Raw genomic sequence first — 22,905 nt, 5'->3', positions numbered from 1 at the left:
TTAAAATACTTTTATTAGTTGCTGGTTTTCATTCTCTGTGCAAGTAAGGCCATGTGAATCATGGAGAAACTTAATAATAGTTTTCTTTAACACCTTTCATACAACCAAATGTATGGTTTGAGTCTGTACTTCACTGTATAAATAACTGTGCATGTTTTGAATGGTGGTGTATTTTTGTGACATTTACAGATGTTGATGAGTGGCACATATAATATAGCTGATATGAAATCAACTGCTGTGATGAGTATTTGTGTACCTGTAAAGTGCACATTTTAACTATCTTATCTTATTTCAGTGGAGTTATTTCCATAATTCCAGTCTGACTTATTGTAATTAGTAATTTCTTTATTATTTTTGTTATCACTTTGTCTTATCATGGATTCTGAGCTTATCAGAGTTTTCAGTTAATGACACATGACATGGAGGTGTCTGTAAGTTCATTTAACGATTATAGTTGCTTCCACTAAATGTAATATTTTACCCAGTGAATATCCTTCCAACTGGTATTATAGACTTTTGTTTCATACCTGCTCACTCATGTTATCTGTTATCATTTCTACATGGGCACTTTTAAATAGCAAAACTTCAAGATAGAAACTCTATTAAGGTGAAACACAAGAAGATCCTGCATTAGAATACAGCATAAATTTATTACTCACAACAAACTCTAAGATCAATATTGGCTAGAGTGCAGTGCAACACTATTGTAAATGACAGTTCCTTATACAGATAAGTTGGCCCCTGTTTGTTGCAATTGAAAGTTACTTTGACTATTATCGAATGTCTGGAGGCTGTCTTATGTTGGTATGTTTAGTGAATTACCCCGAATAACATACCTGAGATACATAAGCACAAGTACTATCTGTTTTTGTTATCTACCTACTTGACTGTGAGAGGCTTGATTGGAAAATCTAGGTATTCTCTATGAAGGAAACATTGGCAAGGGATAATGTGGGGAAGTGACACACTTACCAAGGTAAAGCATATGTAGAACAGCTGTAAGGAACTGGTGACCCTGTAGTTTGGTCCCTTTACTCCCCAAACCAACCAGCCATTACATGTTCAAACATATAGCAACTGATTAGTGTTGAAAACAACCGCAATATACCCTCAGCCTGTGGCCCAGTTCGACATGTTAAGGTGGTTATCCTAGCTGCCATCAATGGCACAGCATTCACTGAGTTGCAGATTGTGGCTCCAACTAGAAGGAATGGTACATGTAATGTAATTTCTGTGGTCCTACTTTGATCTTTATGCCAAATAGCAGAGAAGGGGGAGATGACAGGTGGTTATCCTAGCTGCCATCAATGGCACAGCATTCACTGAGTTGCAGATTGTGGCTCCAACTAGAAGGAATGGTACATGTAATGTAATTTCTGTGGTCCTACTTTGATCTTTATGCCAAATAGCAGAGAAGGGGGAGATGACAGGTATTATCCATGGTATTTTAACCAAATGCACAATTTGCAGCAATGTCAGTAGAACTGATAATGCCATCTGATTTTGAACCGAGGGAGATGCCTCACTGACAATGTTAAGTATTTATGTGGCAATCCAGGTTGTGACTTCTTAGAGTTGTTCCAAATGGCAGGAAGCTGTATATTAGTTCTAAATTACTTTGAGTGCATTATGAATGAGAGGCAATGCCCAGTTTAGCATATTTCATGTAAATCCATACAAGGGTTTATTACTTTAGGTAGCTCTCTTATTGTTTGGGTTGAACATTGCTGCACCACTCTAAAAAATAACTGTATTGGAGCAAAAGAATTGCTACCAGTTAAAATATTTGTGATAAATTCTAGAAGCATCTTCAAAAAAATACTGAAATGTAGAGAGCTTTTGAAAAGTAGTTAGGTTTGGATAATACTCACAAGGAAACAACACCAACTTGAACTCTGATTTTAAGGAGAAAAAAGCACACTTGAAAGGTATCAGCCCCAGTGATTAATCCCACATGAAAATTTAGGCCATAATTCAGACAGTGCATAGTAACGACCTCTTAAAATTTCAGCTTTGAACTTTCATGTGCTCCAGTAGCTCATCACTCATTGTGCCCCACTGTATCCTCATAATGCCCACATGCAAAGTGCTATATGGGATGATGAAACTTCCTGGCAGATTAAAACTGTGTGCTGGACCAAGACTCGAACACTGGAGCTTTGCCTTTTGTGGGCAAGTGCTCTACCATCTGAGCTACCCAAGCAAGACTCACAACCCATCCTCACAGCTTCAATTCTGCCAGTACCTTGTCTCCTACCTTCCAAACTTCACAGAAGCTCTTCTGTGAACCTTGCAGAACTAGCACTCCTGGAAGAAAGGATATTGCGGAAACATGGCTTAGCCACAGTCTGGGGGTTGTTTCCAGAATCTCATTCTGCTCGCGAAAGGTAAAGGTCCAGAGTTTGAGTCTCAGTCCAGCACACAGCTTTAATCAGCCAGGAAGTTTCATATCTGCACACACACTGCTGCAGAGTGAAATATCTCATTCTGTATACGGGATGACGACAACCACAGCCAGGTGAGGGAAGAGGAGGTGACAAGTGAACACATTTGCTTTGAAATCTTATGGACAAACATGTTATTCCATACAAAAAATAGTAAGTAATGTGAGTACATAATATTTCAGTCTCACGCACATACACATTCTACATTTACATCTACATGGATACTCTGCAAATCACATTTAAGTGCCTGGCAGAGGGTTCATCAAACCACCTTCAGAATTCTCTATTATTCCAATCTCGTATAGCGTGCAGAAAGAATGAACACCTATATCTTTCTGTACAAGCTCTGATTTCCCTTATTTTATCATGGTGATCGTTCTGCCCTATTTAGGTCAGTGTCAACAAAATAATTTCGCATTCGAAGGGGAAAGTTGGTGATTGGAATTTCGTGAGAAGATTCCGTCGCAACAAAAAACGCCTTTCTTGTAATGATTTCCAGCCCAAATCCTTTATCATTTCTGTGACACTCTCCCCCATATTTCGTGATAATACAAACATGCTGCCTTTCTTTGAACTTTTTTGATGTACTCCGTCAGTCTTACCTGGAAAGGATCCCACACCGCGCAGCCGTATTCTAAAAGAGGACGGACAAGTGTAGTGTAGGCAGTCTCCTTAGTAGGTCTGTTACATTTTTTAAGTGCCCTGCCAATAAAATGCAGCCTTTGGTTAGCCTTCCCCACATTTTCTATGTGTTCTTTCCTATTTAAGTTGTTTGTAATTGTAATACCTAGGTATTTAGTTGTATTTACGGCTTTTAGATTAGATTGATTTATCGTGTAACCGAAGTTTAACGAGTTCCTTTTAGTACTCATGTGGATGACCTCACACTTTTCATTATTTAGGGTCAACTGCCACTTTTCGCACCATTCAGATATTTTTTTCTAAATCGTTTTGCAGTTTGTTTTGATTTTCTGATGACTTTATTAGTCGATAAATGACAGTGTCATCTGCAAGCAACCAAAGACGGCTGCTCAGATTGTCTCCCAAATCGTTCATATAGATAAGGAACAGCAAAGGGCCTATAACACTACCTTGGGGAACGCCTGAAATCACTTCTGTTTTACTCGATGACTTTCCATCAACTGTGACCTCTCTGACAGGAAATTGCAAATCCAGTCACATAACTGAGACAATATTCCATAAGCATGCAGTTTTACTTCGGAATCAATCTGTAATCCCTTGTCAATAGCACTCAGCACTTCATGTGAATAAAGGTCTAGTTGTGTTTCACAGGAACGATGTTTTCTAAACCCACATTGACTGTGTGTCAATAGACCGTTTCCTTCTAGGTAATTCATAATGTTCGAACACAATACATGTTCTAAAATCCTGCTGCATATCGACATTAAGGATATGGGCCTGTAATTTAGTGGATTACTCCTACTACCATTCTTGAATATTGGTGTGACCTGTGCAACTTTCCAGTCTCTGGGTACGGATCTTTCTTCAAGCGAACGGTTGTATATGATTGTTAAGTATGGATCTAATGCATCAGCATACTCCAAAAGGAACCTAATTGGTATACAGTCTGGACCAGAAGACTTGCTTTTATTAAGTGATTTGAGTTGCTTCGCTACTCCGAGGATATTTACTTCTACGTTGCTCATTTTGGCAGCTGTTCTCGATTCGAATTCTGGAATATTTACTTCGTCTTCTTTTGTGAAGGCCTTCATTTCGGAAGGCTGTGTTTAGTAAATCTGCTTTGGCAGCACTGTCTTCGATAGTATCTCCATTGTTATCGCACAGAGAAGGCATTGATTGTTTCTTGCTGCTAACATACTTCACATACGACCAGAATCTCTTTGGATTTTCTGCCAGGTTTTGCACAAAGTTTCGTTGTGGAGACTGTTATAGGCATCTCGCATTGAACTCCGTGCTAAGTTTAGAGCTCCTGTACAGGATCACCAATCTTGGGGATTTTGCATCTGTTTAAATTTGGCATGTTTGTTTCGTTGTTTCCGCAACAGTGTTCTAACCCGTTTTGTGTACCAAGGAGGATCAGCTCCATCGTTTGTTAGTTTATTTGGTATAAACCTCTCAACTGCTGCCGATACTGTTTCTTTGAATTTAAGCCACATCTGGTCTACACTTATATTATTAATTTGGAATGAGTGGAGATTGTCTCTCAGGAAGGTGTCAAGTGAATTTTTATCTGCTTTTTTGAATAGGTATATTCATGCAATGTTATTTCAACAGTATTGATAGGCTGCAGCTATATATACACCTCAAAATCTAAATGAATAAACCTAAGTAACTGAAGAAATTTTATGAAATGAAGTTAATGATTTGTGATTTGCAAATTAATCATGTCAATCATATTGAACAGTAGGGCATCTCGTGCAAATGTACTTCTCTTTAACAGCACCAGCTTTAAAATACAAAGAAAACAATGCACAACAGTGATGTTAACGACTAAATTGCACAACACTACTTCTTTAATGGCACACCAAATTGTTTCATGCACTTACACTGCATTGGTGAACAGCAACATAAAAACTGGCACCAACTACAGGTTAGAAACTGCACATTTTGACAAAATGAACAAAGCATGTTACCAATGTCACAACAGTAATTCACAAACCTCCTATTCACTCCACCATATAGTACTTAGTAGTCAAGCTGCAGGCAGCTGCAGTACGGTGGAGCATGTGACAAATGAGCAGAAAATTTAAAATCTGTACTTTCAAAAGGTCATAACTGCATACAACCAGAATTGTGGCCCAAATAGCTGTGGCTATTTATTAATTTTTTTCCAATTTTTGCTAGTTATTTAGTACTATAATTTGTTTTAGAGATTGTGAGTTCACAGAAGTTTCGAGATGTGAAATTGTGTCTAGGAGAAATTCAAAATTGATTTCAAATATATCTCATGAAATGGTGGGTGGTTGAAAACTGTGTGTCCCAGTGGTCCCAAAGTAAAATCGCAACTTTACAACAATTTATTGTTTACTTTTTGCCAATTACAGTGGGAAAAGCTTAAGCAAAGCAACAGATTATAGGGTCTGGAAAGAGACTTTTTATTGTAGTTGATAAACTGGGTGTTTAGTATTTGCCTATATGTTGTGACTCATTTCCATAGGTGTTTGTGCTATATACTGAAATACTGATGCAGGATATCCTTTCTTACCTTATCATAATGTTATTTAACATTCTGACAAATTGATCACTACCAACACTATCACATGGTTATACTCTGGTAGGAAATTTGGGATTTAATCTGTGTCTACTGATCAAGATCTCATTTCATTTGTTCTCCATCTATGTACAGCCAAATATTAGTGAGAAAATTCTTAGATCCTGTGGTTAGCTAGAAAAATATTTACAAACATCTGGTCAGATTCTGAAAAGACACCAGCTTGGTATACAGATTAGCAACTGCCTCTAAATGTCATATTTTGTGTCTCATGAACAGTCAAATAATGACTCACAAATGGAGTCAGTTCTCTCATACATAAATATAAATCTACTGCATATCAAATGAAATAAAGATTCAGTTGAGGGTAAAATGACTGGTAGGTTCATTATCCAAATTCTGGGGAACTGTTTTTGTCTGTTAAATATTTTAAGAACAGATAATGAATTTCTCATGTAATATGTGGAATCCTAATCACTTGGAATAACAGGAAACATCATATGTATACGAAGAAGCGTGCTGTGAATTGTCACAGATTTCTTTCTCACAGGGTAAAACAATGTAGAAATATGGTAGACTTAGAACTGACAGACATTCTTAGAAAAATAAATCATATCAAAAATTTTTAAATATTCTAAGATACTGTTTTCATAATCAATTCTGTTAATATTCTCCAACCCCCCACAAATTGTTCCTATAGGAAACATGCATATGCAATAAAGCAAATAATAGCTCATTTTTCCCATAGTATATCCATGATTTTTAATTTTATTAACACAATCCATGGAGCAGACATAAGTATCAAGCAAAATTTACTTTTAAAATTTTAGATCAGCATTTTTGGTTCACTTCAGAAATGCAGAAACATATTTATGGTTACATAGTTTTCACTTTTCTTTGCAAAGTAAAGTTAAGCTATGAACAGTAGATGTCTAGTGTTGTATTCATAATTCCAGAACTGTTTTCAATTTGATACTGGTTGTTTCGTTCACTCACCTTAACAAAAAACTTCAGACACTACAGCTGTTGTTATTATGACCAGCTGTGTAAGTAGTATAGCAATGGAAAATGTGAATGGAATATAAAGCTTTATAAGGAAAGATAACCATTCGCTGTGTCTGATACGTTTTATGGAATAGATAGACATGTAAACCAAGCAGTGATTGTCCTGGCTGAGCTATACAACCTGCATTTTTTGTTAACACACATGCATACAAAATACTGCCTTGTTGCTTGAATCTACATGTGGTTTGCATGTGTACACAGTACACTAGTGTATTGAATGAAACACATACAAATACTCTGTAATAAGTGTAAATTTGCCTCGAGATATTATTGTATATTACCTTAATGAAAGAATGTATTCAGAGAAAGCCAACTTTCTGACACTTTCAGTGCCTAAATCAGGAGCCACAAGCAGAGCAGAATAGGTTAAGCATGGATTATGTTTGAGATCCAACTGAATTTAAAATGCAGTATATATGCAGACTGAAGCAATGAATGAAAATTTGAACCAAGGCTGGGGATTCGAACCCAAGTCTCCTGCTCACGAGGCACATGTGCTAACCATTACACCACCCTGGCACAATGGCTTTGCACAACTGCATGGACTACCCTAGCACACTTCCTTCCTCAATCCAAATTCCCGTTCATGGCTCAGCCCAGTTGATATTTCCCCTAAACTCGAACAGCATTGCAGAGGGTCATCAACTGTGTTGGAATTGCGCCTCAGAATCGAATGAAATGGGGGATCCTATGTGAAACCGAGTCATAGAGGCTTATAATCAAATGAGATTTGTTCAAAGTATTTTCATTGAGGGGAATCCAGTGGGGAAGCCAGTGGACATTCTAGTGAGATCCTCTCTTGGAAATGCATAATTTGTGGCAGAAATAAGTCGATAGAGGAGCAGATGCATAACATCTGTACCCTTCAGGTGCAGTTACAAGACACAAAGAAGGAACTAGATAGGTTGGGGCAGGTGAAGGGCGCTGGGGAATGGGAACTGGCAGTTGGTTTAGAAGGCAGCTAGGAGGAGGAGATATTCAGACAGTTGTACTTTGCATATAACCGATAGATTTGACAAACCATCAGAGTTTAGTGAAGAGGAGCCTCTTTTAGCTGTAGGTGTAAGAAACTTGCAGCGGCCCTCAGCAGTTCCGGAGCCTAAGTCAGTTGGAAATTGTAACAGAAAGAAGAAGGCTCTGCTGCTAGGCAGTTCGTATGGCAGAGGTGTGGGCCAGCAGTTTCAGGAAGTGTTGGAGTGTGAGTAACAGGTCACCAGCATTGTGAAACCTAGTGCAGGGTTGGCGCAGGTGACTGTTCACGTAGGGGAGTTATGTAGGAATTTTACAACAGAGGATCAGGTAGTGATTGTGGGTGCAGCAGGGAGTAGTCATGATAGGGATGGGGAATATGATGCAGGTGCACTTCACGCAGCTGTTTCAGCGTCATGATCAGCCTCATCTTAATGCTGCTGCTAGGCATGTTAACATGGGGTTGGAGAAGGCACTGATGGCGGAGGGCATGTCTCACATTCCAGTGGTGGCAGTTGAGTCTATCAACAGGTCGGGTTTCACTAGACATGGCCTGCACCTCAGTAGGTATGGGAAGGGGAGGCTGGCAAAGCTTATAAGTGACAGTGTAGTGGGTGGTGGTGGATCGCTCATGGAAAACTTCCTGTAGCAGTTGATGTTATACCTGCACCGTTTTTTACATTGAAGTTAGCTGATAGGCATCCCTGCATAAAGGAAGTCCCTCTAACAAAGTAATCACCTTCAGAGGATGTCAGGTATCCAAGTAGAGAAGGAATTAGCATATTTCATCAAAGTATAAAAGGTATTAGAGATAAAGTTAGTGAACTGCTTATGGATATTGACTCTGACAGTATGGGTATATTGGAGCAACACTTAAATAATTTGGCAGTTCAGAAGCTTCCTTTACCAGGATACAGATTAGCTGACTGTTTTTCAAGAAGTTCTTTGTGGAGTGGGGGAGTGGCCATGTACGTAAAGAACAGCATTCCATTTGAGTTCGTAGACGTATCACTGCACTGCACTGAACAGGTATTTCAATGTTGTGCAGGGTTAGTTGAATTGAATGAAACTAAACTCACAATTGTTGTTGTTTACAGGTCCCCTAACTCTGTCTTCAGAGCATTTCTGGTCAAATTAGAGAGGGTTCTTGTTGCACTTTATAGGAGGTACCAAAAATTAGTTATATTTGATGACTTCAATATTAGTTTTGTATGTGATTGTACAAGAAAAAGATGTTGGAAGATCTCCTAAACTCATATGACCTGATGCAGATTGTTTTCTTTCCAACCAGGGTGCATGGGAACAGCAGCACAGCCATAGATAATATTTTTACTCATTCTTCATTACTAGATGGGCACTCTGTTAATAAAAGGGTGAATGGCCTTATACACCATGATGAACAAATTTTAACACTAAAAGGTTTTTGTACTCAAACAAATGTTATATATATGACTACAAACTGTGTATAAAAGATAACCCAGTGGCAATAGAGAGTTTTTTAAACCTCATTAAGGAACAAGAGTGGCAGGATGTTTACAGTGCTGAGAACATAGATGACAAATATAATGCTTTCTGTAACACATTTCTCATGTTCTTTGAGAGTTACTTTCAACTGGAAGGTACTAAACATGGTACTTCCAGTAAAAGGCAGCCTGGGTGGCTGACTAGTGGGATAACACAAAGTGGGAATTATATCAAAATGTTAAAAGCAGTCGCAATCAAGCTACAGTATCCCATTACAAACAGTATTGTAAGGTATTTTATTAGGAAGACAAAGAGTATGTGATACGCAAATAGAATAGCTAAGTCACAGTATAAAATTAAAACCATATGGTCAGTTGCGAAGAAAATGTCTGGTCAGCAGCCCAAGATCAATGATATAAAGTCAGTTCATAGTAAAGATATTTCTGTTACTGAGAAGTCAGATATATGTACAGCATTTAACAATCATATTCTGAGTATTGCTGGTGAATTAAATAAAAACTTAGTTTCTGCAGGGAATCATATAACTCTCTAGGAAAATTCTTTTCCAAGATTGATGTCTGAAACACTCCTCTGTGGTACTAACGAGGGGGAGATTGAGTCAATAATTAAATCACTAATGACTATCATGGATGTGATGGAGTGCCTAGCAGAATATTAAAGTACTGTGCTGCACATGTTAGTCCTGTACTTAGCCATATTTGTAATTGTTCCTTTAAGAATGGTCATTTTCCTTAACAATTAAACTTCTCAGTAGTATTATATTTTGGGGTAAGTCTTCCCATTCTCAAAGGATATTTTTGGCTGAGAAACGGGCAGTTCGGGCTATAAGTGGTGTAAATTCATGAACCTCTTGTCGACCCCTGTTGTCTAGTCTGAGTATTCTGACATTGGCCTCTCAATATACAGGGCGAGTCACTAACTATTGCCACCAAGAATAACTCCGAAAGTATGATAGTAGCTGAAAAGTTTGTGAGGCAAAAGTTGTGTGGGACAACAGGGGCCATAATATGAGGTTGGTTTTTTGTTGCTAGGTGGGGTCGCTTCAGAGATATGAAGGTCAACTTTGGTTTTTTAAATGGGATGCTATAGTTTCGTACTTATTTTCTGACAGAAGCTATCAAGACAAATTCAATGATGTGTAACAGTAAGGTCTTTGAAGGTCAACGAAGGTCACAAAGGTGGCATGAACGTCCATTTACAGAAGGTGTTCAAAGTGATGACGATTGGTATCAATGCAGTGCTGCAATCTTCTTATCATGGATTGAGTGGTATTCCTTATCACTTTGGCACTTATCGAAGCACATGCTCTGACAATTGCCTCTCGCATATCTGCAGGTGTAGTTGGAATGTCTTTATAAACAATATCTTTTACGAATCTCCATAAGAAAAAATCCAGAGGCATCAAGTCTGGCAAATGAGCCAAACATGACACATATTGTCCACGTCCAATCCAGTGATTTGGGAATTGTCTCTGCAACTCATTTCTAGCCATCACTGAAAAATGTGCTGGACACCCATCTTGTTGATACTACATTCTGTTCCTTGTTCCTAAAGGTATTTCTTCCAATAACAGACCTAATGTTTCTTGCAGGAATGTGGTGTACTTCCTACCATTAAAATTTCCTCCAATGAAATAGGGGCCTATAATTCTGTCCACCAGGATCCCACACCATACATTCACCAACCACGGGTTTTGGTGTGCAACTTGCCGCAGCCAACATGGATTTTCAGTTGCCCAGTAATGCATGTTATTCAAACTAACATTTCCATGGTTCATGAATGTAGCCTCATCACTAAATAAAATCAAATTAATAAATGTGTCATCCCTCTGAAGTTCAGCCCACCGGCAGAATTCAATGCAACTCATACAATTCGTACCAGTTAATTCTTGGTGGAGACCAATATGGTAAGGATGATATTTATGGCAATGCAGAACATGAACAACACTACTGTAGCTCATGCCAGATTCCCTTGTGATTTGATGTGAACTAACACAAGGATCTGAAACCACAGAGGCAAGAGTACCAACTTCCATTTCCTTGTTAGTAATTTTCCTTTGCCAGATATGTTTCCGATGCATTAAAGATCCAGTTGTTGTCAATTTATCATACACATATTTAAATGTATGACATGTAGGGTCAGTACATTGAGGATATCTTTCAATGTATAAGTCTCTTGCTCTCACTGAATTTCGTTGGCATACTCCGTAAATGAGAAGCATATCGACTTTTCTTCAAAGGAATACATCATTCATATTTGCTTGATTTGGTGATACTAGTCTTACCATTCCTATTAGTGCTGTATTGTGAAACCATCAAATGGTGTTTACATGTCAACGGTACGTTAGAGGGATTAGCCATATTCGGCAAATATTTACTATTTGAATGATATACAAGAGAGAATTGTCGGAGCATGTGCTTTGATAAGTGCCAAAGTCATGAGGAATACCACTCAATCCATAAGAAGATTGCAGCACTGCATTGATATCAATGGTCATCACTTTGAACACCTTCTGTAAATGGACGTTCATGCCGCCTTTTTGACCTTCATTGACCTTCAAAGACCTTACTGTTGCACATCATTGGATTTGTCTCAATAGCCACTATCAGAAAATAAGTACCAGACTATAGCTGCCAATTGGGGACTTCATATCTCTGATGCGAATCCACCTAGCAACAAAAAAACAACATCATATTATGGTCCCCGTTGTCCCATGCAACATTTGTCCCACAAACTTTTAGTTGCTTCAGTCTGCGTATATACATCATAGATGTTTGAGACTTGAAAGGTCTCCAGAACCATGCAGTTTCGTTTGATTAAAGACCCTATTCCTGGGTTTCAGGCAGGATCCTCCATTTTGTTCGATGCTGAGTTGCTATTCCAATACAGTTGGAAAGACTCTGCAATGCTGTTTGAGTTTAGGTGAAATATCAAATGGGCTGAGGTGTGAAGGGAAGCTTGGACTGATGAGAGAGGTATGCTAGGGTAGAATATGCAGCTGTGCAAAGCCTCTTGCCAGGGTGACATAGTGATTAGTGTGTTGCCTAGTGATCAGGAGACCCAGTTTTGAATCCTAGCCTTGGTACAAATTTTTGTTCATTGCTTCAGTATGCATATAAACATCATTGATATTTGAGACTTGAAAATGTCTCTGGAACCATATATTTTATTTGGATTTAAAATCAATTGAAAGACATAAAAATGTAGAAAATTATGTTGTTTAATACCTCACCACCACAATCTGTTGTTATTCATGATGGATATGCATCTAGTATTGTACAAAGAAAGAAGTATTGCCTCAAAACCAATCAATATTTTCAGTGGAAATTTCATTTATTATTCTTTATATGATGAACTTGATTGTCATGCTTGAATTAACACCAAAGACAGTTACTTCTGCTTTATCGGTATAAGATGGGAAGTCATTTATATATACCAGCAAAGGAGTGTGCTCAGTATTAAACCCAGGAGCATTGTAATAACGATTTGACCTCAAAGATGACATCATGCTAAAGCTGTTTGTACAATTACCTGTTTTGAAAGAGTTAATCATCTGTAATGATCTTGACATTACAGGGACAATAAACATTAACCTTTCTTCCTTTTAATTGAATAAGATGCAAGCTAATTATGTCACAAAATTTTTCCTTCTCCAAACAAGTGCTGTTAATTATACAAAGATCTTACACAGATAATAGGAATTCCAGTTTGTACCAATTTTTATTTAAATATTTTATTTTATGGCTAGTGAACCGGTAGGTAGAAATCTTATATGAGCAGGATTTCTTGGATTCAAGTTGTGAGTGACTAAGAATATTATTTCCGCAGATATACTCAAGTATTCTATATTTTGCTTCTACCACTTACCTGCAATGATTCTTAGTGAATCCATGGAGATATTGGTTACTGGCACAGTCTTATTTCGTTATTATTTATGTTGTAAATTTTGTCGATTAGGTACATGATTTACAGATAGCCAAAAGCTGTGCAGTAGACCCAAAACATCTCAGCCATGTTTGTGCCTGTTGAAAGCATGGTGTAATCTTTTATTGAGGCTTACAAAAAGTGAGATGTTTATCACTTTTTTTAAATATGAATACTCAAATGCCTTAATGCACATCAGAAATATTCCATAGTCTCAGCAGCATTGAAGTCACTGAAAAATATCATTTCATGGTTTAGAAAATGGTTGTGAGATGCAGTACAAAATTGACTATTCCATAAGACAAACATTTAGACTTAACTGCACAATGTACTCCAATCTTGTCCACAAAAAATTTACATGCCGAACTTCCAGTGGCCCTGTTAGTTGCTGAACTACATATTGGATACTCGGAGTGGTTAATCTGTCCCAGACATGTGGCACTGATTAATTTGTTCATTTCATTAGGGAGAGTCAGCAATATCAAGACTGGGCAAACATTAAAGAGAGACATGGACCCTTCATGGATGTATACTTCTCCAGTTTTCAGAATAATTTTTGTTGCACATTTGTCTTAGGGAATGCGATAGCCAGAATAATCACAGGAACACCACACAAATAAAGCATTTTTGTGATCTCACAGGATCATGTTGAATGGGCATATGGAACTCCATATCTTCATTAGTGTTTGAAGGATATTGTTAATGGGCAGTGGTAGTGAGATAAAATACTGCAATCACATGTGTGACTTTTCAGGGAGGGGGGGGGGGGGGGGTGCAATAGAGTCAAAGTTCATCTTCATAGATGATAATGTACATCTACATTCAAATTGGGTGGATGAATCTCTTTTAGGTGAAGATATCCAGTACATGAACTAGCCAAAAATGTGCCTAGAACTGAATGCTATAAAGCATTGGGGACACAAACTTCAGCATGGGCTCTTTCAGACCTCTACCCAACCCTTTCCCAAGACAGGGAACTAGTTGGATGGGTTGTTTGGGGGAAGAGACCAGACAGGAAGGTCATCGGTCTCATCGGATTAGAGAAGGATGGGGAAGAAAGTAAGCCGTGCCCTTTCAAAGGAACCATCCCGGCATTTGCCTCGAGTGATTTAGGGAAATCACAGAAAACATATATCAGGATGGCCGGATGTGGGATTGAAGCATCGTCCTCTCGAATGCGAGTCCAGTGTGCTAGCCACTGCGCCACCTTGCTCGGTCAGGGAACTAGTATTAGAGTTCCTGGACCCCTTCTTAAAGCACATTCGCCATTGCTACAAAGCATGTGTGACAGCTAAGGCAGTGATATCCATTAGTGACTGTTTCATTTTTATGTAAGAGGTCTTCCAGATTTTTAAAAATTGTATATCTTTTGTTTCAGAACTTTTCTTCTTTTAATTGACCAATACATGATTTTCTTGAGTTAACTTGTGTTGATGCAAGTTTTAGCAGATTATTATTTGTGAATTATCTCATGTTCCATGTTCCTTTTTGTTCATCTAATCAACCAAAATAAAACACTTGGCACAGGTACTAAAGCTGTGTAATGAGTGACATGTAATATATTAGACTACAGTACAGTTGGTGAAATAACTTGCATTTCTTGCACCACTTCATAGCATTGTTAGAGTCCTGTGTGTGGAATTTTATGTTGATTTGCCCATTGTTACTACTTGAATAGAAGGATAGTGCTAGACATTCATCTGGAAATGAATGTGAGGTGAAAAATCTGTCCCACAGTAGGTGTTAGATACTGGTGCACAACATCTAACTTCCACTGTGGTTTTATTGGTGCTCGTTTTAATATTGCTAACACGACTTGAAGATTTCTGGTATAAAGAGGGTTACCCATGATATGTCATACATTTGTCCAATATATTTGAAATGGCTGTCAATAAAGACCTAACAGAGTTCATATCCCCTCACGGCCACAGATCTCTGTACACCTGGTGGACAAACTCACTGAAGAGCCTTTCATGTGGATCCATTAATCCTTATTCCATGGTGGTCGAGGAATGTCAGTAACTCCCTCATATGGCCCTCAATTGTAGAGATATTAGAAGTGATTGAGACCAATTCATTGCCAAAGACCAAGACTGAGACATTTGCATTACCAAATTTAACTCCATTTCTGAAAGCTCATTAATTTGTCACTGGTTTGGCACTGCTGTGTGCTTGACAAATCTTTGCCCGTCTTGATATCACCCTGTTTTTTGTTAACTAGCTCTGCGGCTTTGTATTTTGAAATGTCAGAAGTTGGCAGTATTTTGTAATTCTTTGTTCTTTCTGGATGTTGAATTAGCGAGTGCTAGTTGAAGAAACCAACAAATACACAGAGCAATGAGGTTCTAGTCCAGAACAGTAGTTGTTGTTGTGGTCTTCAGTCCTGAGACTGGTTTGATGCAGCTCTCCATGCTACTCTATCCTGTGCAAGCTTCTTCATCTCCCAGTACTTACTGCAACCTACATCCTTCTGAATTTGCTTAGTGTATTCATCTCTTGGTCTCCCTCTACGATTTTTACCCTCCACGCTGCCCTCCAATGCTAAATTTGTGATCCCTTGATGCCTCAAAACATGTCCTACCAACCAATCCCTTCTTCTTGTCAAGTTGTGCCACAAACTCCTCTTCTCCCCAATCCTATTCAGTACCTCCTCATTAGTTACATGATCTACCCACCTTATCTTCGGCATTCTTCTGTAGCACCACATTTCGAAAGCTTCTATTCTCTTCTTGTCCAAACTAGTTATCGTCCATGTTTCACTTCCATACATGGCTACACTCCATACGAATACTTTCAGAAACGACTTCCTGACACTTAAATCAATACTGGATGTTAACAAATTTCTCTTCTTCAGAAACGCTTTCCTTGCCATTGCCAGTCTACATTTTATATCCTCTCTACTTCGACCATCATCAGTTATTTTGCTCCCTAAATAGCAAAACTCCTTTACTACTTTAAGTGTCTCATTTCCTAATCTAATTCCCTCAGCATCACCCGATTTAATTTGACTACATTCCATTATCCTCCTTTTGCTTTTGTTGATATTCATCTTATATCCTCCTTTCAAGACACTGTCCATTCTGTTCAACTGCTCTTCCAAGTCCTTTGCTGTCTCTGACAGAATTACGATGTCATCGGCGAACCTCAAAGTTTTTACTTCTTCTCCATGAATTTTAATACCTACTCCGAATTTTTCTTTTTTTTCCTTTACTGCTTGCTCAATATACAGATTGAATAACATCAGGGAGAGGCTACAACCCTGTCTCACTCCTTTCCCAACCACTGCTTCCCTTTCATGCCCCTCGACTCTTATAACTGCCATCTGGTTTCTGTACAAATTGTAAATAGCCTTTCGCTCCCTGTATTTTGCCCCTGCCACCTTCAGAATTTGAAAGAGAGTATTCCAGTTAACATTGTCAAAAGCTTTCTCTAAGTCTACAAATGCTAGAAACGTAGGTTTGCCTTTTCTTAATCTTTCTTCTAAGATAAGTCGTAAGGTTAGGATTGCCTCACGTGTTCCAACATTTCTACAGAATCCAAACTGATCTTCCCCGAGGTCCGCTTCTACCAGTTTTTCCATTAGAACAGTAGTGACCAACAAAAAGTGAATAAATATATAGTTTTCTGTTACTTGTAATTTTACAAATCATAATGAAGTTACTTTAATTGCAACAATATTGTTCATGCAACCAAATAATTTCTTCCATAGATTCAAACAATGGATAAGATTCTTACACTTTTACAATAATGAAACATATGATCCAGACAGACAGTTATCCCCATCTTAAACTGAACAAGCCATGGACTACACCTAATAAGCCATAGGAAAATGTGTGCAATTAAACACTCCTGAAAGAGATCTAATAATACATGAGTCTTTCCCTGAATATGAGTATCTTAGCATCAGATGTGTTAGGTATAGGTGTACTTCCTATTAGTGACAGATGAAAATTTGTGGGGGAGAAGGACTCAAACCTGGAGTTCTCACTTATCGTAAGCAATCATCTTAACCACTTCAGCTATCCATGCACACTTCCTGGACTAACTCAAACTTCCATATGTCACACTGTCTACATCCCCGTACCATAGTCTACTACATTCTTCTCTTCATGCTTGCTGCTTTACTTTGTATTCCCACAACAGTGAAAATGAGACTATGAGGAATCAAGACCTTGATATTATCATATTGCGCCTGCATCAGCATGTAATATTTACTTGTATGTCTAGATGGACAGACATTAATGATGATTAACAACTGTCTGAAGTTAATTCAAAATAAATTTGCTGAATACAAATATCTTGGCATCAACTGCGTTAGGTACAAATGTACTACGTACTGGTCCAGAAGGCATGCATGGATGCCCAAAGTGGTTAAGGTGATCTGTCATAATAAGTCAGAAATCCAGGTTTGAGTCCCAGTCTGACACAAATTTTCATATGTCACTAATAGATAACACGTCTATAACCAACACAGATGTTGCCAAGATATTGATTTCAAATTAATTTCAGAAGGCTGGTAATTGTCATTAATGTCTGTTCATTCAGACGTCCAAGTAATGATAAGTAATAGTTCACTGCAACAATGCTGTGCATCAAGTACATTGTGTAGCTCAACACCTGTCATGTAATCATTTTCCAACTTGTTCCATTCATTGATGATTCATCTTCGATGAGGTGGATCGTCAGTGAATGGAACATGTCAAGCAAACATAATCATATATGCAGATGTGTATTTTACGTTATTTTGTGATTTTTAAGGCTTAACAATCATCTGTGAACACTATGTGTACAGACACAGCTATATGTACTAGGTGCTTTTTAATCGCAAATGTTTTATTTTTAACAAATCTTTACATAAAGTGCTACATTTTATCCACTATTATGACAACATGGTATGAGGTTCTCCCTCCCAGTGAACAAATTTTGTAACACACATTTTTGAAGACCGTAAGAAGACAGTTATATATGTTGAAACTGGTTGTCAGAAATAAGAATTTATGCAGTCTTGGCTGCAAAAAGTTGTTGTCAAGTAAAACAGATTTCCTCCTCTAATTTCTCAGCATGAAAAAAATTAAGTTTAAAAAATCTTGTTTCATCTATTGGAAATAGCTGCAGAATTCATATGTTCTTTACTATAAATGTTGTTGTAAAGAGAAGCCTTGCAGCACAGACTGAAGCTAAAAGAAGCAACCATTGTAAAGTCCTACAGTAGTTTATGTTTCCCAGAAGCTAAACTCCAGCAAAAGCACCAACATCTTTTGTAATTGAGAAATAATTTTTTCAGCACTCATGGTGCCTATGGAAAGAAATGACATCAACTAGACCGTGTTCAAAGAGCAGATGTGTGTTTGATACAAACTGATAGGACAAAATGTTGAGAGAGCTGATATTATTGCATTGATTTCAATGTACCCTCTGCATTTTTATTTTTATCCCATTTAAATAAATGTATTCTACATGTTTAGTGTCATCTGGTCCCCCCCCCCCCCCCCCCCGAGCCTTGTATTTTGATCAGTTATCAAGATACTTAATGGGGCGTTCTTAGGATAAATTTTCCAAGCCTTGTATTTTGATCAGTTATCAAGATACTTAATGGGGCCTTCTTAGGATAAATTTTTTCATTAATTTTGGTAGCTATTATGTAGAACTCTGCAACAAAAATGTTCCGCAGTATGTATTAGCCAACTTATGTCACTACATGCTACACAAAAGCACAGTTAAAAAGTATGATCATTTTACAATGTATGATTGGAGAAATAGACCATGAAGGAGTTGTTATGTACAGTTTCTGTAAATCAGAATAAGTTTTCATCACTATGATGATACTGAGCTTAATTAGATCCGTCATGTATATTCAGTGTGAAACATCTATCAATACCAAATCAAATTGATCAGTACTTCTCAAATTACAAATTCCTCATCTTGAAGTCTATGAACCTCTGCTCTTTGAAGTTTTATAATCAGTACAATTGATGTATATGTTTGTGATGTTATGTTATAACTTCTATAAGTTTTTGTTTTCTTCTTTCATGCATTCTTATATCTTTGGTATATCCAGATATAAATTGTATTTCAATTTTGTCTTTTCATGAGCTTTTTCCCCATTCAGTATTCTTTAAACACAATCTACCATCTAGAGTGTTATGAGACACATACTGTGCACTGCAATATCTTTCTGAATAGTCCTGTGACTATGCCACTGAAGATTATCTCAAAGTGGATTGTAATGTATGTTGCAACCTGTTGAACAATAAACAATCATTAAGTGTTTCAGTCGTTCAGTCAACTGTTAAATAGTAGTTTGTTTTTTATTGGTAATGTCAACTTGATCTAGATGTTTTGTGAAAGCAAAATTTGCAGATTTCTTTCCCAGCAAAAGAACAGTAAAAGTAAAGCAATGATCAAAGGTTGGTTTGAACACCATACTGCTTTAATAAGCCTGGTCCTATTGGATCCATGACTTCCTTAGACCTTTGACCTAATTTACCCAACAAGTTATAGGAGAACCTACAGTTTGATTTGCAGTCCAAACCTGCTTCCTGGTTTGACGAAGTTATTTATTAAATGATACCAATTTGCTTATTATGTTTGATGACAGTGTAAAGGGGAAAAATTGTGGCCAAATGATATGTGTTTGTGTACTTTCAGTTTGGTACTTGGCCCTTTTATGTTAATATACATTAGCTATCAGTATATGCATGTGATGAACCATTCTGTGTAGTTTTCAGCATAAAATATTTATCATTTATATATAATCTTATTAAAATGATCACTCAAAATAAATAAATACAGTGCAAAACCTGTCACAAAAATTAGTTACTTTTCTTCACATAATTATTATTATCATTATAATAAAACATTTTAATATTTGGTGTTTAATATTTTCTACTTTATCAAAAGATTTGCCTTCTGGAGAACAGCAGCAGGATCCTCTTCCTTCACATGAAGTCACTGTGCGAGGTTATTACAAATTTTCAAACATCTCTATGTTTTATGTATGTGGAATGGGTGTGTTTTCTAATTTTAAGTGTGCATTTGATAGCAGGCTTTTACACATCATTATGTTTGCAATTATTAAAGACTTGTCTTGTCACTATATCTCAATGTATTTTGTCTGTAGTGCATTACTTCTCTGTTGTGTCCATTTCCTTTCTGATAATACTGGTTAAAACCTTTCTCAAAAATGTTTTCAGTGACATCTTTAGATTATCCCTGAATTTGTCTCCATAATATTCATACAGTTGGTCGAAATGTGGCTAACGCATCACAAAGTTCGTATAGAATTTTCCGTTAGTCATTGCCTACTACCTTTCTAGTAATTCAGCTATTTACACACTTCTTTCTCTAAGTGTAAAAAATGTATAGCATCAACTCAAAGTAAACTGATTATATTTTGAGTATGGTAGCTTATGGTATGCCGAGTTGTTACTTTTGCTTTCAGTTCCTTTAATTTACATTTATATTGATCAATTATCTAAAAACAGGTTAAGTGGCATTAATATTTTTTTTTATTTTGCTTCCAGTAGTTTTTTTATTGATTATGGTTTGCAAATATTAGTGCATTTGGAACATAATTGCATTGGCTTTGTCAGATACCGTACTGTCAATCTATGTAATTCCTTCAGTGGAACTGGGAAACTATGAATGCTGTTTCAAAAATTGCATGACTTTTGAATTTGTCATTATTGTGTCTGTGTTGCTTTGCACCAGTACCAATGTAAGTATAACACCACCAGTATTCACAAAAAAAGTATATTACATTTTTTAAATGTGTGCTGATTGATATTTTATCAATCTTACTAAAATAGATTTAACATATATTTAAGCTTGCCATGTTAACAGTATTATTCAAAATAGCATTCTATAACAACAGAATCCATAAATATGCATTTATTTCCTAACAGTTGCAGTTCATAAGAATCACACTGCAGAGAAATCTTTCAACTGTTCATATCTCATGTTGAGTGACACTGAAATTATCATGTGGTTTTATAATATATGCTTTCATATGAATACTGAACACTATTACTAGATGTTCTTGCATAGGGTATGGGGGAACAGCACCACTGAGAAAATGGAGCTACTGGAGGTCCATGGCTTACAGTGCCACATGTATGTACTGAATAGGTGGAAACGTCAGTGACCACGAACATTTTAGCCAGACCTGGAGGCATTCTCAGATAGCCTGATGGTGAGGATGACTGCTTGCAAAAAGCAGGAAATTCAGGCTCGAGTCCTGGTCAGGCACAAATTTTCAGTTGTCACAACCCATGCATTACATTGTATGTTCAGCATATCTGGATAGTTTATGCTGATATCATGTCGTGCTTTTCATCTTCATTGATTTCATCCACACCAGTCCACTCATTTCCAGGCACTGTATTGAATTCAATTCATATCAATCCAATGTGCAGGATAGGTGCTATTCCCACATACCACATGGGAGGAGTGTTCAGAACTCATAGGTGAAAACAACAGTGACTACAAATGTTTGAATCAGGCCTGGAATTATGTTCAGATAGTTTAATTTTGACAATTAAGTGCTTGTTTGAATCCCAGTCTGGCACAAATTTGCAAGTGTCACAACGTATTCATTGCACTGCAAGTTCATCTTATCTGAATGATTTTAACTGATATCATTTCATGTCGTTCCATCTTCATTGGTTTCATCCACAGTGGCCCATCCATTTGATCTCAGTGCATATAATTTGGTTCATTTACAACACCATTTTATTTCTGTTATCGGAGTTCACTTACTTTTTATTATTTGTGGAAAATCATGTTTTGCACACAGCTGTACTGTCACTTTCTTCTTCTTCTTCTCCTCCTTTTTTTTTTTTTTTTTTTTTTTTTTTTTTTTTTTTTACTCTGCATCTGTGAGGACTATTATCCTTGAGACCCATGAAACATAGGTCAGAAAATTTGTTTTTCTTTGTAAATATTTATTGTGTATTCTTATTTTCTGACATGTTCTGTATCCTGAAGGATCTCCTCACCATGGATCTATTGAAACAAAAAGTACATCTAATCTAATCTAGTTTTGTTCAGAAACCAACCATCCTCAAGTATAATGTGACATTATTAATCAGTTGCATGACAAATCCTAACTATTAACATGTGGGGGCATGAAGTGGTTTACACTGATGGCTCGATGGCTGGTGGTCACGTTGGCTTTGCCTATGTTCATGGAGGTCATATAGAATATCACTCCTTACCAGATGGCTGCAGTGTTTTCACTGCAGAGCTGGCGGCCATATCTCATGCTCTTGAGCACATCCGCTCATGCCCAGGCAAGTCATTTCTCCTGTGTACTGACTACTTGAGCAGCCTACAAGCTATCGACCACTGCTACCCTTGTCATCCTTTGGTAGTGACCATCCAGGAGTCCATCTATGCCCTGGAATGGTCCAGTTGTTCAGTGGTGTTTGTCTGGACCCCAGGTCATGTCGGAATGAACTTGCCGACAGGCTGGCCAAACAGGCTACGCGGAATCCACTTGTGGAGATCGGTTTCTCTGAAACTGACCTGCGTTCAGTATTATGTCACAAGGTTTTGCGGCTTTGGGAGACAGAATGGCATAACCTCTGTACACACAACAAGCTGCGTGCCATAAAGGAAATTATGAATTTGTGAAAGACCTCCTTGCACGCCTCTGTAGTTCTCTGTCGGCTCTGCATTGGCCATATGTGGCTGACGCATGGTTACCTCCTCTGTCGTGAGGACTCACTTCGGTGTTGCTCAGGAATGACGGTCATCCATCTCTTGCTGGACTGCCCACTTTTAGCTACTCTGTGGTGGACTTTTAACTTTCCCAGCACCCTACCT

The 22,905-nt window shown here is 37.6% G+C and overlaps 1 protein-coding gene across 2 annotated transcripts in view; it reads left to right on the top strand.

Annotated features, from left to right (window-relative positions):
- Positions 1 to 22,905, top strand: part of LOC124722875 (ankyrin-3-like) — an 898,463-nt gene that overhangs the window by 846,287 nt on the left and 29,271 nt on the right. For both annotated transcript variants that reach the window (XM_047248010.1, XM_047248011.1), the window contains exon 36: positions 19,981 to 20,040. In XM_047248010.1, coding sequence (XP_047103966.1) covers positions 19,981 to 20,040 — 60 coding nt within the window. The remainder of the gene's footprint in view (positions 1 to 19,980; positions 20,041 to 22,905) is intronic.

Source organism: Schistocerca piceifrons, chromosome X (assembly GCF_021461385.2).
Source record: "Schistocerca piceifrons isolate TAMUIC-IGC-003096 chromosome X, iqSchPice1.1, whole genome shotgun sequence".
Taxonomy (NCBI): domain Eukaryota; kingdom Metazoa; phylum Arthropoda; class Insecta; order Orthoptera; family Acrididae; genus Schistocerca; species Schistocerca piceifrons.
Note: the sequence above shows the minus strand (reverse complement) of the source record. Positions and strands in the feature narration are given on the sequence as shown.